The following is a 15,482-nucleotide window of genomic DNA, read 5'->3' on the forward strand; positions in this document are numbered from 1 at the left end:
GTATATCTTCTTCAGTTATAAAACTTCAAGTTTTTTCTCAAAACATGCATGCGTTCATATTTGTAGGTAAGCACACACACAAATAACCTCTCCATCTATTCAAGAATCGTACTGGTTCCTACCGGTGAATTCTGAACATCAGAGGTTTGATTTTATAATGCACTCAACATTCTCAGCTCCTAACAACTGGAATAATACTTAGAGTAGTGTAAATAAGGCTCAATACTTACTAGGATTGGACTAATTTACTTCACTATACCCATTATTATTTGGATAAAATGACCTGTTGAATGCAATGCACCGAGATACTTCTAGTGTACCAAAATCAACATTCATATAGAAAAACTGAGTTAGTGATAACATCACAGATACGCTGAAGACCATAAGAAACGTAACATTTTAACATTTGAGAACATTATTCACAGATTACTCTCTTTGAATTATTAACATCTCTCCCTTTCAGCAGTCTTCTTGTTATTCTGTGCCTTTTTACAGTATTTTCTCACAGCATATATTGCATGACAAATGGTATCTATGAACGAAACAAGAGAAGATGCCTACACACCTTGATATGATCCATCATAAGCTGTTTCTGTGCATATAGAAGAGAACAGTCTGGACACTTGAAAACAGACACCTTCTGGTTTTCAATGTGCTGATCAAAGTGGCGATAGAGCAAAGGTTGTAGAGTAAACACAGTGTCACACATAGAGCATTTATATATTATTCTAAAAACAGAAGTACAATAAACAATGTCAGTCATGTTGATGATCTGTTCGCAAGAATCATGATGTTAACTTTTTTTCTCAGCAGAGTTAAGATCTGACACGTTTAAGCAATCATTTCACACTGCCTGAAAAAAGTTAAAATTAAACTAATTCAAAACACCCTCCAATTTCAAATATGGGAGCAGTAGAAAAAACAGAAAAATAGAAAAAAAAAGATCATTAAAAAGTACAAACAAGAAGCCAGAAAACAACAGCATATGTCAGTTACATATATAACACCAACATCTGCTTAGGATACCAGGAAAGTTAAATGTCTTCAGTTTCTGAACTCACATTATAACTGAAGGACAATATACCTGTTTCAGGTTGCAAAGGCAATACATTTTAAGGGAGTGATGGATTTGATCATAGTTGGCAATATACTTCAAGATAAATTTATTTTTGGCAGTGTATGTGGCTTTGAACCTCCTGTATACCAAGCCTGGATTCTGTTAACGCTCTGAAGCTGAAACTTCACAGGATGGTATTTCCCTGTTTTGCAATTACAAGCCACTAAGGATCTGTCGAAGCAAAGTAGACACAGCACCAAAACCCCAACTTCCTCTCTCAAAGCATGTGACTTTTGAAATTAGCTGCTGAAGTCTCCCATTCTGACAGGCAATATTCTCATCAAAATTGTAACAAAAGCTATTTATGTTTTAGTAGCTGTGTAACTGGTGAAGCAATGCATCTATTAATATAATTTCAAAAGTGATTCAGAAATAGATATACTAATTAACAAAGAACTAGGTAAGTACTGGACACTAAAAACATAGTTCCTGAAAATTAATATGATAGCCAAAATTCTGTATCACTAAATCCTAAGAACATTATTAAGCAGTCTGAAAATAGGTGTATTTTTAGCAGATCCTTGTCAACTGTCTGTCCAACAGACAAGAAACATAGGGGAGAAGCATAATCCTCTGATTTAAATGCTGCAACAACTACTACATGACAATAGTTTGAGGCTGGTTTAATTTTGCTAATGATTTTGTAAGTACAGTTTAAAGGTAACTATTTACTTGATACTTTGCTTGTTGGTTTTGTTTGATTGTATTAAGAATGATTTCCCTGGCAATGAAAGGTAACAAGATTAGTCATTCAAACTGCAACCCTTTAATGTAGCTGTCTATAAATAGTAATTAATTCTGTTCTTTCAGAAACACCACACTTTCTTTCAACTTGGCAAATGAATGAAAGAAAATGACATGCTACTTTTCTTTAACGTATAAATTTGCCATAGGTCATGAGATGAGAGAGAAATCTAACCCGTTAGCCACCAGCAGTGGTAGTACTTCAGAAAAAGTTCAGCTGAAATGAAAGAAACGCAACCACAGGAGCTCAGGGCATGACAGGCACTTCCTCTGCAAACACAGTCTTCCTAATCCCATCAATTAGAGGTTGATCTCTGTCCTAAAGAATGTCTTTCCATGAAAAAAAAACCAAACCCAACAAACTTTGCTTGCTAGAATACTCTATTTTTCTCATTATCCACATAGATGTTCCAAGTCCTTTCTACATCTCTCTAAGCAATTATCATCAACAGTACATTGTTCAAGAGCCCTAAAGATCACACTGCAGTGTTTTGTGATGACAAGAACAGGGACATTGCTTCAATGTCCAAGCCGTTCAACGAGTCCAAATATTTGAAAAAAATTAAAAACAGTACGCTTAATCATATTAACTGTGAAAAATGTTATTTTGTGGTATATCAAGTGGCCCCAGTTTCTCACTTACGCTAAGGTAAATTTATGACTTACACAGCATCCTCTGATGACCTACATACTATTGTAGTGCTTTCCGTGGTGAACTCTCTGCATGGGCTCAGCAGAACACACCTGATGGCTTCACCCAGTGAGCACAGAGTACTTAAAAAGGGAAGTCCCCTCCCCATCCTCTGAACCCCCACACTGCTGTCCGTAAAAGCTTCTTAAATATTATTGAAAACAATTATTTTATTTCGTCACCTTATTACTGACCTATACGCCTTCAGAATCCTAACTTCTTGGATAATTCCTGTATGAAAGGCATTAAGGAGCTTGCCAGAAATAGGAAATGCTTCTTGATAATAACTGATAAAAAAGAAATCCCAGGTTCCTAAAATGAAGCTTCACCTCATGTACTTCATCAGCATAAATCCATGTATCTTACTAATAGTTTTAACTGAGACTGTAAGAGACAGTGTCTGGGGAAAGTGTCAATGGATCACCAACCCAGCAGGCAAGCTGAACTGAGCACAGACAGGAACAAAAGAAACATGAACCTTCCCCAGGCACAGCGCTATTTCAGGCACACGCTCTGTGGGACGCACTGTTTAAGGGAAGAAAGGGCCAAAGGATTCACTATGCAAGGGATCATTTCCCTTGGGCACAGCACCCAGAGCTACTGAGCACCTAAGTACGCTCCACCACCTTGGTCCCATCTCAGCAGAGCAGCTAAACTGTGTTCTACTCTGTGCTTCAGATCCTTATTGTACCTAAAGTAAGGAACAGAAGACTACAGAACTGCTGAGGCTGGGAAGGAGCTCTTGAGGTCATGTAGTCCAAGCCCTGCGTTAGACCACCCTCACAGTAAAAAGGTGACTCCTTGTGTTCAGGTGGCAATTTATGCGTTTCAGTTTGTGCCCACTGCCTCTTGTCCTGTGGCTCCCTCTCCTTCGTGCCTTCCCATCCGGTATTTACACACATTGGCAAAGGTCCTCCTGAGCCTTCTCTCCAGGCTGAACAGTCCCAGCTTCCTCAGCCTCTCCTCACACAAGAGATGCTCCAGTTCCTTACTCATCTTAGCGTCCCTTTGCTGGACCTGCTCCAGCATGTCCGTGTGTCTCTCGCAGTGGGGACCCAGCTCCGGGTCAGCGCTGCCCCAGCAGCACGGAGCGGAGGGGAAGGATCACCTCCCTCGACCTGCTGTCAGTGCTCTTCCCAAGCCCCTCATGACCACGTTCCTGGGTAATGCAACACTTACGAGCACTGACAGAGAAACTGAATCTGCTACAAAAAAAAATCAGACATCTTTCTGAATTCATCACATACAAAAATTGTATTTCTCTAAAACCACTGAAAGCTGAATATATGTATCTTCTATGTAAGCTAAAAGACTTTACTCTGTTTTCACAAAAACACAAGTACTGTCTGGTATAGATCCAAATTTCAGACAGGTCTCCAGGAAAAGACTGCGCTTGGTTAAATTCATACCAACATACCCAATAGTATGAGTTGTGGCTATACAATACACACTTCGAGTATTTCTTTAGGTCACAGCAAAAGCATGATTTGCAATCCCAAACGCATGCAACTGAGTATGCTGGTTTATTTTATAATTGAAGTAGTCAGTATTTAACATGTAACAGCTTAAAACCCTGTCCAAAGCTTAAAGGCATTTCTGCTTAGTCAGGACATAATTTACAACCACCTCAATTCAACAAGACACTTGAGTAAGTCAGGCAGTTCAGCTGCAATCACACCACTCGGTCACTGCTCCTGCCCCACAGTATGCAACAAAACAGGCGCAGGTACGTGCACTTTTTCACTTTTCAAAAATCCGGTTAAGAAATTCACAGATTATTAGAATAAATACAGATGTTATCTCTCAGAAAAATACTTTCATATCACATAAAAGATGTTTAGTGTTTTGAAAGCTTCTGTGCCTGAGTATGCTATTTCTCCTTCCCGTATTTTTTTTCTCTAAAAAAATGGTACTTGTGGGATATTATGCTTTTACCGATAGTATAGTTATATATCCATAATCTGGCTTGATAAACAAGAATTTCTTCAATACCCAAAAGGGATCAGTCATGAAAAATATCTTAGTGCCATTCCTATGAAATTACACTGTTTACCGAAAAAAGGAAAACACTTGTAAGTTTTGGTTTCCCATAAAACCCATGTAGCATCCTAGGTACGCTACAGGAGAGTGTTTCACAAAGTTGAAAGACAAGACAGCCATCCATTTCCCTTATTAAAATAATCTCATTGCATCCCACTGAAAATCACTGCACATCAACTTCATTTTTCATACACCAGATAGTTTACCGTATCTGCTCTGAAACAACCATTTGCAACGTAACTGTAAATCGCGCGTTTCCAGTAAATGCCAGGGGCACACAGCCATTTACCCAGTGAGCCCAGTTCCTGGAAGCAAAGAGTGTGACCCAGTAGAGAGTCCCTCAGGATGAGACTGGCCTCAGCCCACTGACAGGAGAGGAGTAACAAACCTTACCCTGCCACCCCGAGGTGCCGACATGCTGGGCCTTGTTTTCAGCTGCACCTCTGCCATGCCCAGAGGACACCCAGGAGGCAGGCTCCATGGCCACGCAGGGCTCAACAACATCTGCCTACGGGGTGAGGTTTGAAACTCACGGGCAAGGGTCAGACACCTTTTACACACTCAACGGAAACTCGAAAGCTTCACATTTCCAAACAGAGAAGGCTGCTGTACCCTTCTTTTGTTTTAAAATTTTTACTTCAGAAGAACAAAAATTTAACTGAGCTTATGCAGTCATATCTATAGTGTTGTACGACTATTTTACATTCCTTCTTTTCAATAATGAACTTGTTAAGCTTTCAAAATGTACGCCAGTCACACCCAACATAGATGTTAGGTAAAATGACAGATAAACCAGAAGCAGCAGATTGGCCAAACATGAATGTATTTCCTCAAATACAACAGCACTTGTCAGCTCTACTCAGTGCTGGTCAGGCCACACCTGGACCAAAGTGCCCAGTTCTGGTCCCCACAACTCAAGAAGGACATGGGCAGACTGGAGAGGGTCCAAAGGAGGGCCACGAAGATGATCAAGGGGCTGGAGAACCTGCCCTACGAGGAAAGACTGAAGGAGTTGGGTCTCTTCTCCTTGGAGAAGGCTCCGCAGGACCTCGCCACAGTGCTCCAGTACTTAAAGGGCAGCTACAAAGAGGATCCCTCTTCACATGGAGCCACACAGAGAAGACAAGGGGCAACAAGTACAAGTTGTACCAGGAGAGGTTTCATCTTGGTACAAGAATGCAATTTTTTACAGTTAGAATAATCATTCACTGGAACAACCTCCACAGGGACGTGGTGGAGTCCCCATCGCTGGAGGCTTTCGAGATGCGGTTGGACAGGGTGCTAGATAATCTCATCTCAGCTCCCTTTCCCACAAAGGGCTGGACTCGATGATCTTCTGAGGTCCCTTCCAACTTGGGCTCTGCTGTGATTTTAACACAGAACATCTGATGTCAACTTTCACAAGCTGTGTGAGAAACAGACTCAGAAACCAACTAATCTAAACAATAAAACCACTTCCTTTTTAAATTGCTACTGAGTAGCAGAAATACATGTAGCTAATTCTGAAGAAAACCACAGGTCTTGATAGCTTGAAATAGACCTTATTAAACAGTGAAACAGCCGTCAATGCAAGCATCTTGAGTGTTGGTGGCAACACTGTACTGCCTACAGATGCCTGTGAAATGGAAGCAGAGAATTCCAAAAACTGTGCTACGAAAATCCTACTAGTCACTCTGCATGCATTTAAAACAGCATCTTGACTAAAAGTGGTGAATTTAAAGAAAACTCCACTTCTTAAGAAAAGCGCTCAACTATAGATTCTATGATTTATTACAATAGTACTTAATAAAATTTTATTTTAGCCTTTTTATAGTCAAATTCATAAAAGAAAAAGATTATTAGCACATCTATATGGAAAGAAAACTAATGCAAAATACTTAATTCACACAGTTGATCTGAAACAGTTCAGCAGATCCAAGCACAATTCGAGAAATTTGCACTTTTCATATGTGAAGTATCTTACACAAATGGAGATCTTAATCTTTCAGTTTTCTCTAAGGAAAATTATGGGAATCTGAAACAAGTTTCAGATTAAACGTTGGTATTTCAATGCCTCCCGCTCAAGATACTGTCCTGAATTAAAACAAGGTATCATTTGTCACTGGGTGAAAATGTCTTCATTTGGTATCAGACATAGTAAGTTTGTTGCCATTTTGCTTTAATGTCGGTTTAAACACTCTAAAGAGTAAGTATCCTGTTAATATGTTAGGAGAAACAGTGATAAACCAAATTCTTCTGAAATCTATTACATTACATGGTACCTTGTTTCTCTCATCTGCCTTCTATTTTCTTGAGTCTGCAAGTTGTTAAAATGGACTAGCGTGCTCTGCACGCTCCAGAGAAATAATGTGGAGATAAATACTTGAATAATTACTCTCAATTCTGCACCCGTACGAACAGGAGAAAGAAGGCAGAAGAAAAAGGTCTGCACTGAGAAGGCATCGGGCACCTGCAGCTCCTGCTGGTTTCAGCAAAGGCCTTGAATGCTCAACCCTGAAGTCAGGTTCCTAATTGTGCCCTGTGTTTGTGCACAACCTTCCTAGCCACAGGATGGAATTGCTGCTGCTCTAATCCAGAAAAAAAGAGATTACTTATCGTGAAAAAGCTTATATAAACAGCTCTACAATGCATCTATTTTGATTTAGAGAGGCAAGACTGACACCTCTCACTTAATAACACACTGGAAATGCTCTCCTTGGGACACAGTTGTCTTTGGGAAGCAAAAACCTAGCTCACCACTCCCAACACCTATGGCTTTCATGAAGAAGAAAATAGCAAAGAGAACAGATCCTGCAGGAAGAACACTGCCTGACCAGAAGAACAGGGTACCGCCAGCGGCTGTGGCCTGCGAGAATCGCTCAAGGTCAGCCCAGAGATGACAACTGCCACTTCTAAAGCCACCTCTCACAAGTACACACACTGACCCCTGAGAACCGATGACACTGAAGGAACCAATTTTCCAAATTCACCCAGATGACCATTTGTGAGCATGTAATAGAGAAAAAAAAAAAAAAAAAAAATCACTTTTCCCCACCTTTTCAACCAGTTGTTATGAAAAACACTGCATAAGCCCTGATGAGTCTTAGCAGTTCTTTTTGGAATCACGTAATCTTAATTCACAGTAAAAATGCAGATGAGCTAGGCAGATTAAAAAATAAGAACAGGCAACACACTAGCTGCCTGTCCAAATAATTTCTGTAATTGCTGTATTACTGTCTTGTAGTGCACAGTGTTTAAGGAACTGCTGCTGTTGTGTTCATGGGAATTTAACCTTTGCCAAATAAATTGCCAGCTAAACTCATGAAAACATTGCATGAACTCCACACGTTACCAACAGGCTGAGAAACTGTTGGCTGTACAGTACATGACTTGTAAGATTATAAGCACAGGACAGAATGCAATTTCACAAGTTATTAAAATGCAGGCAAGTGCAGTAGAAGATTAATTTTGCTTACTTTGGTTCGCCTATCTTGATACCCGGGTGTTGTGTATAGGCATGGGAGTGTGTGCTGGGAGCAGATTTAAATGCCATGGGACAGATAGGACACTTGTAAAAGACTTCACAGTGACAACCTTGAATATGAGACTTGAGTGCCGCCACATCAGAGTATACAACATTGCAATGCACGCAGCTGCAAAAAGAGTGGAAAAGAGTCAGTTCAGCCTAGCCCAAAGCAGTACTGAACGAAATGGAATCAACACTGATTTTCAAGCAAGTGGAAGAGATAAACATACACATACAGCAGGATAAAACTACGTTATTCTGTCAATTTAAACAACCCAGTAAGAATCAACATGAACAGAGATTTGCATATCAGAAAGTAAGAAAAAAGAAATTTCCCAAATTTACTTTGAAATTCTAAGAGATATGAAGTCAGAACATATTTTTATGGCATTACAACAAAACAGACAGAAGGGTCAACAGAGGAATGTTCTACTGATTGTAAGAATGATAAAATCCTCTGAAAATTTGTAAAGAGATTTTACAAAATGCATTTTTATCACATGCAGTGGATTGCATAAGGTATGCCACAGCAATTTAGAAACTACCACCGAAATAGAAAACCAGTTAGGAAAACATTTCCACCATATCCCTTGTTTAGAATTAATGAAGACATACTGGTAATGATTGTCTGTACATGTAATCAAATCAGCACTTGGATTTAAAAACAACAAAAAAATGTAATTTCAACTCAGGACAACTAAACCAAATCTCTACAATCAGATCTATCTATCAGATTGGAATTTGAAATTTTTCAAAAACATACTTCTGCTGTGTCGAAAATTTGTGACCTTTCCGCATATATTCTAAAATGAAATGATTAAAAAATTGAATTAATATTAGTACATAAGAACTTCTAGACACAATGGTCCCTTTTAGTGCCATACATCTTCAGTACTAAATGCTACCAAATAAGTCCAAGAACATGCTGCAATAAGCAATTACAAAATAACCTGTCAAATGAACAGATTTCTTATTGACCAGTACTGTGCAGTAAGAGTTTTACAATTTAAACACGGAAGGCCCCTACCCTTCCAAAATTTTAATCTTGGATTCTTTCATGGTAGTATGATTGTTGTCATATAAACATCAGATTGTTTTTTGATAGTGTTCTAACACCCTGATGGTAGCAATAAAGCAGGAAATACATTTATATATTGCATTCAAGAATCCCGTTTTCCTTTTACACTTTAACACCTTTGAATTTTATGAAACGTCATCCTTTCTCTCCTGAGCACTTCATTTACATTCTTAATACTATTAATCAAGTTTACAGCTATCTAGTCTCCACTTACCAATGCATTTTCTAAAGTAAATGGTCCTTGTCTTTTTTGGGTCTGCTATAATCTCCTCTGCTTACACAGAGATGAACACTTCTTCACAGCGGTGCAAAGCACGATCCCCTCATTAACAGATCTCCTCCTAAGGTGTCACCTCAAGGGAGCTGGGGTGCATTTCTTGCCTCCCTATCCCATCCTCTCCGGACTTTATTCTCTAGTGATGTGACAAAATAAATGATCCTCAGCATCCACCATTGTATATTAAAACAGTTCTTAAGGACCAAGCCTTCTTTTCTTGGACTGCTGTAACAGTTTTCTTGTTTTCAGCTTGGAAGTATGCAATTAAGGCTGAAATGTTCAGCTGATTTCATTCAGACGACTAGCCTAAATCTCTGAAATCAAACTGAACTCCCCCACAGAGGTCCTTTGGAAAGGCAAGACAGGGTATGCTGCTCCTCAAGCAAATGCACCATGGTGATAATGAGATGCTGAGGAGTCTAAGAAGGAAGACATTGACTTTCCCAGGTACTGCTTTTCTTTGCCTATGTATTTTTGGTTTAGTCTCACCATATACAGAAATTCTGACTTCGTGTGACATGAGACATTTATAATACATCTTGAAAAGTTTAGTAACTTTAGATCCACGGTGAAGGATTTATGAGTCTTCTGGTGTTACTGGTGCAGGCCTGGAGTCCCTGAAGATGATTCCGTGCCCAAACCCAAGATACAGAGACTAGAGAGAAGGGGAGTGGAGGTAGCAGATGTAAGAAATGTAGGACGAGACAGACTACTACTTGGGAGAAAAGAATAAAAGAGAAGAAGCCAAAGAAACATAAAGAGCCGAGAGTTGTGTCAAGCCATGGATTCAATCTGAAAACAGACTGCCACAGCAGCTGCCTTGATGCAGTAAAAATGCTTTCTTCCCTTAGTGGAAGATTCCACAGCCATCCCAGCAAATGAACTTGTGGCACCTTACGGAGGAAGAAGCTGCCTACCGGTAAGAGTTTAAATGACCCTTCTCCAGCCAGACAGGATGAAGTGGAAATGTTTTAGGAGTGCTGAGCAAAGCTCAGCTGTATGGGTTGCTCTTCTGATCTCTTGCTGTGCTGCCTGCCATTCGTCGTGAGGAAAATTCTAAGATAAAACAATTTTTCAAGCCTTTCAGAACTCAACATTTCCATGAAATGTCTCCGATCCCCATTTTTCAGTGAGTTGCCATTACAGGGAAACAATAAGAATAAAAGGGAAACTGAAGAGTAACAAAGAAGAGCCAAACAACCATGTTGTTTGAATAAGAAAGGTAATTTTCAAGCAATGTAAATCTGAGGAATCTTGACTTCCCACAGAACAGAGAACAACCAGAAGGATGAAGTACGCCTATCAGCATCTCAACAATAAGTTCTGGCAGTAAATACTGAAAATGACGGTTCTACCAGACAGAACTCAAAAGGTTTTTTTAAGAACCTAAAATTAAGAAAATACAACTGAATTCTCTAGACCTTATAAGCTGTGAAGTCCTGAATCTGACATTTTATGGCTGGACAAGACTAGCTAATATTCTGATTTAATAACATACAAAAGTGGATGCCCAAAACAAAACAGGATCCTAATGGGGTATTTATTCCAAAATTTGTAGTACTAATAGCATTGTTGCCGTGGCAACCTTAAACCCATGAAGCTGTATTCTACAAACAATGCTTATGAAAATGGAAAATTACTTTAAAAGCATAAATTATACATAAATTGACAACAAAAGTAATCATTATACTGACCGAAAACCAACTCTTCGGGTATAATGCAGGCAGTTCTTAGTGACATGAGTCTGGAAGTGGACAGATCTGCAGATTGCTCCACATTCAGGACACGTGTATGGAGATTTATGCTGATGAATTCTCTGGTGTGATGCAAAACTGCACTGGTTAGGAAGCAGCATCTGGCAGATATTGCATGTCTTCTAAACGATAAACCAAAATAGATGAAACAAAAGGTTTGGTTCAGCTATACATAACATCTTGTGTCACACACTGTAATATATCAAATAAAAAGTTAAATGTTATGACTGTGATGTGAACCAAAAGGAGTAGGCAAGTACTAAACGCAGGCCCTACTGACAAATCTTGTACGACAGAGCTGGCAGATACTGGCAACCAGACATACTGGCATTCTGGGCCCCTCTGACACAACAAAACTCTTTCACATATCCCTGACCACAGGAGATGCATCTTGGTTTATATAAATTTTACTTAGGTGCCTCACAAGGTAGCTTGCATAGTGCAAGGGGCCTAAGTACCATTTGAGAATCAAACCTTATGGTTTTAATTCAGTGCACTGCATAAAGTGAAAAAACCCAAACCCACCAAATACACTATCTTAACTTTCTTTGATCCTTGCTCCTGATGAATTCCTGTGGTAATATCCGCAATACCAATAAAATGGAATATTATCAGGCAGAAAGGGCACAGATAATTTCAAAATGTATTTCTCAGGCTAGAACACCTGCATTATATTAACATATGATGCACCTGAGTGAAAACTATAGATATATAAAATATTTACAAGGCTTTTCTTTGCAGGGCAATCTTTCTACATGCAGGAGTAACTTACTAAACTATATGCCAAATCAGAAACACTGAAATTCTCCGGGCGCTTTGTGCCATTTTTGGGATGGTACAATCCAGCTGTAAACGGGCTTCGCTTTTGCTCACAGTTGCTTTCCAACACTGGAGGGCACAAAGAGCCAAACCCGTGAAAGCATTTACAATAATACATCTCCAAAATCTCCAAGCAGATAGCTCCTGTATGGAGCTATGCCTCTGTTTAACTTCCATCATGGAAACTGCTTCACTGACTTCAACAGAAACACTCATGGTCTCAGAGTCAAGCACAAATACAGGTCTTTGCAGAACAGGACTTGAACTCAACTTCATTTCATAACTTTGCTTTGTAAGGCTTTTCAAATTACTATTATTTCTTATGACTTGGGACTTACGCATCTCACCAGTGACTTCTGAAAATTTAAAAATAAAACCAAGAGTCCTTCACAATATGGGTATTTTTTTAACATGAGATTTGTGTATTTTTAGAAATGTTATCCCCAAGAGTCTTGCAGATGTAGTGATGCGTACATTTTGCAAGAATACAGAACAAAACAAGATCTCCAGAGCTGCATTATAAATTATTTACTAAGCTACATATGAAGAAATCCTGAAATAAATAAATAAGAAATAATCCCTTTCTTCATGGTGAAACAGTTTCTTACTAAAAAACAGGTGCTTCAGAGAAAGTCACTCCCTTCTTCCAATTTAGGTGACTCTCCTTTAAATCTCTTTTAAAAAACAGTAAGATCCAGACCACATAAAAGCAGAATCAAAGCTACCACTGTAGAAGAAATAGTAGTGTTACAAATTGGTTTCACAGGAGTCTGACTTACTAGTATTAGCAACTATGCCAGTAAAAAAACCCCAACCTGTTCCCATTTAATCAATAGAAGACAGACACTAACTCCAATGATGGAAGGAAAAAGCCTTCAGAATCACTGCAAAAAAGGATTATTTTTTTTTTTCTAATAGAACACTGTTTTATAGCAAGGCCTAAAGTAACTTATTTGCCTTAGCATTTTTACAATAGTATTGATACTCTAAGAACAAGTGTATTTTTGTATTACAATGTGTACATTCTGGTTTTATTCTTTTTCCAAAAGAGCTTAATCTAAATGCTTTTTTTGAGGGTGCATGCAAATACTTTGTTTCTTTTTTTTTTTAAAAATAACCCAGTAATTTTAGGTAGAAACATTAACATGAAACATCTTGTGGTCACACACACAGAAGCAAGAGGTGTATTTTCATATGGTTCACTTTTAATGTTTACTTCGTGAACATGGTGGCCTGGTATGTTTGAACACAGTCTCCATCCATAGTTTTCAAATGTCCTGACAACAGCAAGATGGCAAAATGCAAAACATTAAAATAGAGGAAGTTAAGCAAAGAAGATCTACCATCACTCCAATTCAGGTTCAGTATTAGCACTACTGCCAGCCTAAGAGATTAGTAGATAGCATGAATACATTTACTGCCCCGGCTGACAGCTTTCCTGAGGTTAACTGTCCGCGGGGACTCTGAACTCTCACCCTGCCTAGAGCCTCTGGGACACAGTGTTCAGACACACATAAATATTCACTTTGAAATGCCAAATATTTGTCCTCAATTGACCAAACAGCTATGGCATGAAACACTGCCCCACAGCCTCTGAACTGAACAGAACTGCTTTGGGATGTTAACTTTGTCTTCAGCTCAGGCTCAAAGGCAAACCCCTGACTAACCATAGCTCCACTTGAAACGTGCTTGCCACCTTCACCTGGCCTCAGTACCATTCCTAAAATCTCTCGTGCCATTTATTAACAAGCAGTCCAGTAACAGAAGCATAAGGGGCCTGCCCAGTCCTCCCAAAGCCTCTCGCCGGCAGCACTGCAACAGGACAGCGGGAAGCTGCGCCACAGGAGAGCCAGACAACGTTCCAACGCCGGCGGAGCGCACCTCCCTGGGCGTGCAACGGGCAGCCCGCGAGGTTCTGCAACACCGGGGACTCCGGCCGGCTATTTTCATGAGTACAGTGAAATGCTTAATTGTCACTGGTTACAGTAGAACAAGAAGACTCTACTGTGAAATTCCAAAATTCAGCATGTTTGCTTACCATTTTATTTTGGGCTTAAGGTGGCATTAACTTCCAGTTCTCTCATTCCAACCCATACCAAAATAAAACAGTTTGTGAAAATCATCACCTGCCTGCATTTAAAGTCAAAGTTTCAGAAAAAAAAATGGGTTAGAAGAAAAAATGGTGGAGGTGGAAAATAAAGATACACAAGAACTATGAGTATGAAGGGAAATGAGCTATGTAGTTTCCACGGGAGCTATACAGTTTATCTGTAAATAAGACGAGCATTAACATTAATAAGCACAGGTTTACTACGTTCCCCCCCACCCCACCCCCAGTAAGTAGATGAGCGTTTCACTCAGCCAGGAAACTTGACAGTGAGTGGTCTCATTCCCTTTAACAGGAATATTAACGAAGATAAAATATTACAGAAAGGCTAACAACTTTATAGGGAACATCTTTTAATTGTGAGAGCTGTTTGACTATTCTTTATTTTAAAAGAAACATTCTACCTTCATAACAGGAGCGTAGTAACAGCTAGTTACTGCTTAGACTCAGTGAGAGCATAAAACAGTATACAATTTCCATTTCAAGAGCAATTAGGTGGGCACTAGAAAGAATAAGCTGCAAATAATAACTTTTTTTCCTATTCTTTGCAAAATCCAAATGCTTATTATTCTTCTTTTCTTCCAAATTTAAAATATCAAATTAATCTAACTTTCCTGTCTTCTTCCCCCCATAATAATGGTAGTTTTACAATAAAAAGCCAGTGCCAAGCACTAAAAAGGAAAACATAAGTCAGAGCATTTCTCGTCCAAGCTTTCCAAGGGGTAACATATAATGAAAAAGTTTATTAAAAAATGGACAAAGATGGCTTCTCAAGAAAGCAGAATGTATTGCTCTCACTAAAACAACTGTTCACTTAAACAGTTTCTATGCTGGGCATTTCAGAAAAGCTGTAACACTACAGTATGTATTAAAATGCAACAGGTAAAAACCCAACAGCAGCAGCACAGAATTGAAAACTGCTGCTTGGTATATGAAAAGGAATAAGAGAAACGTTTAATCAATTTTTAAGATGATATTTCAACTAAGAACATTTATAACTATGTTTATTAAGAATGTTCTTTTAAAACTGAACATGAAAATAGCTTCTTTTCCTCCAGTGCTTTGCAGCAACAAGGCTTCTTTTTTAAAAAAAAAAAAAACCCTGGAAATCCATATCCTAGTAAGCAGGTACTAAGGCCTTGTTCATATGTCAGCTCTTTAAAAAGAGCAAGTTTCCACCAAGAGACACAAACTGAGAGGTAGTAGGCAAGGCTGACTGCTTTTTGTACCTTCATGAGCCTTCCTCCCTGAAGAGGAGTATCTGTGCACCTGTACTTATCTTTCCACCTAACTGCAGTTCTGTGTTGACATTCTATGAATATTTCAGTTGCTTTTCCAGTAGTAAAACAC

The 15,482-nt window shown here is 39.1% G+C and overlaps 1 protein-coding gene across 9 annotated transcripts in view; it reads right to left on the reverse strand.

Moving 5' to 3' along the window:
• ZNF532 (zinc finger protein 532) overlaps positions 1-15,482 on the reverse strand; it is a 49,691-nt gene that overhangs the window by 14,606 nt on the left and 19,603 nt on the right. For all 9 annotated transcript variants that reach the window (XM_042804475.1, XM_042804474.1, XM_033009208.2 and 6 more), the window contains 3 exons: positions 11,147-11,328; positions 8,048-8,224; positions 566-728 (listed from right to left, as the gene is read on the reverse strand). In XM_042804475.1, coding sequence (XP_042660409.1) covers positions 566-728; positions 8,048-8,224; positions 11,147-11,328 — 522 coding nt within the window. The remainder of the gene's footprint in view (positions 1-565; positions 729-8,047; positions 8,225-11,146; positions 11,329-15,482) is intronic.

Source organism: Tyto alba, unplaced genomic scaffold, assembly GCF_018691265.1.
Source record: "Tyto alba isolate M040663 unplaced genomic scaffold, T.alba_DEE_v4.0 Super-Scaffold_42, whole genome shotgun sequence".
Taxonomy (NCBI): Eukaryota; Metazoa; Chordata; class Aves; order Strigiformes; family Tytonidae; genus Tyto; species Tyto alba.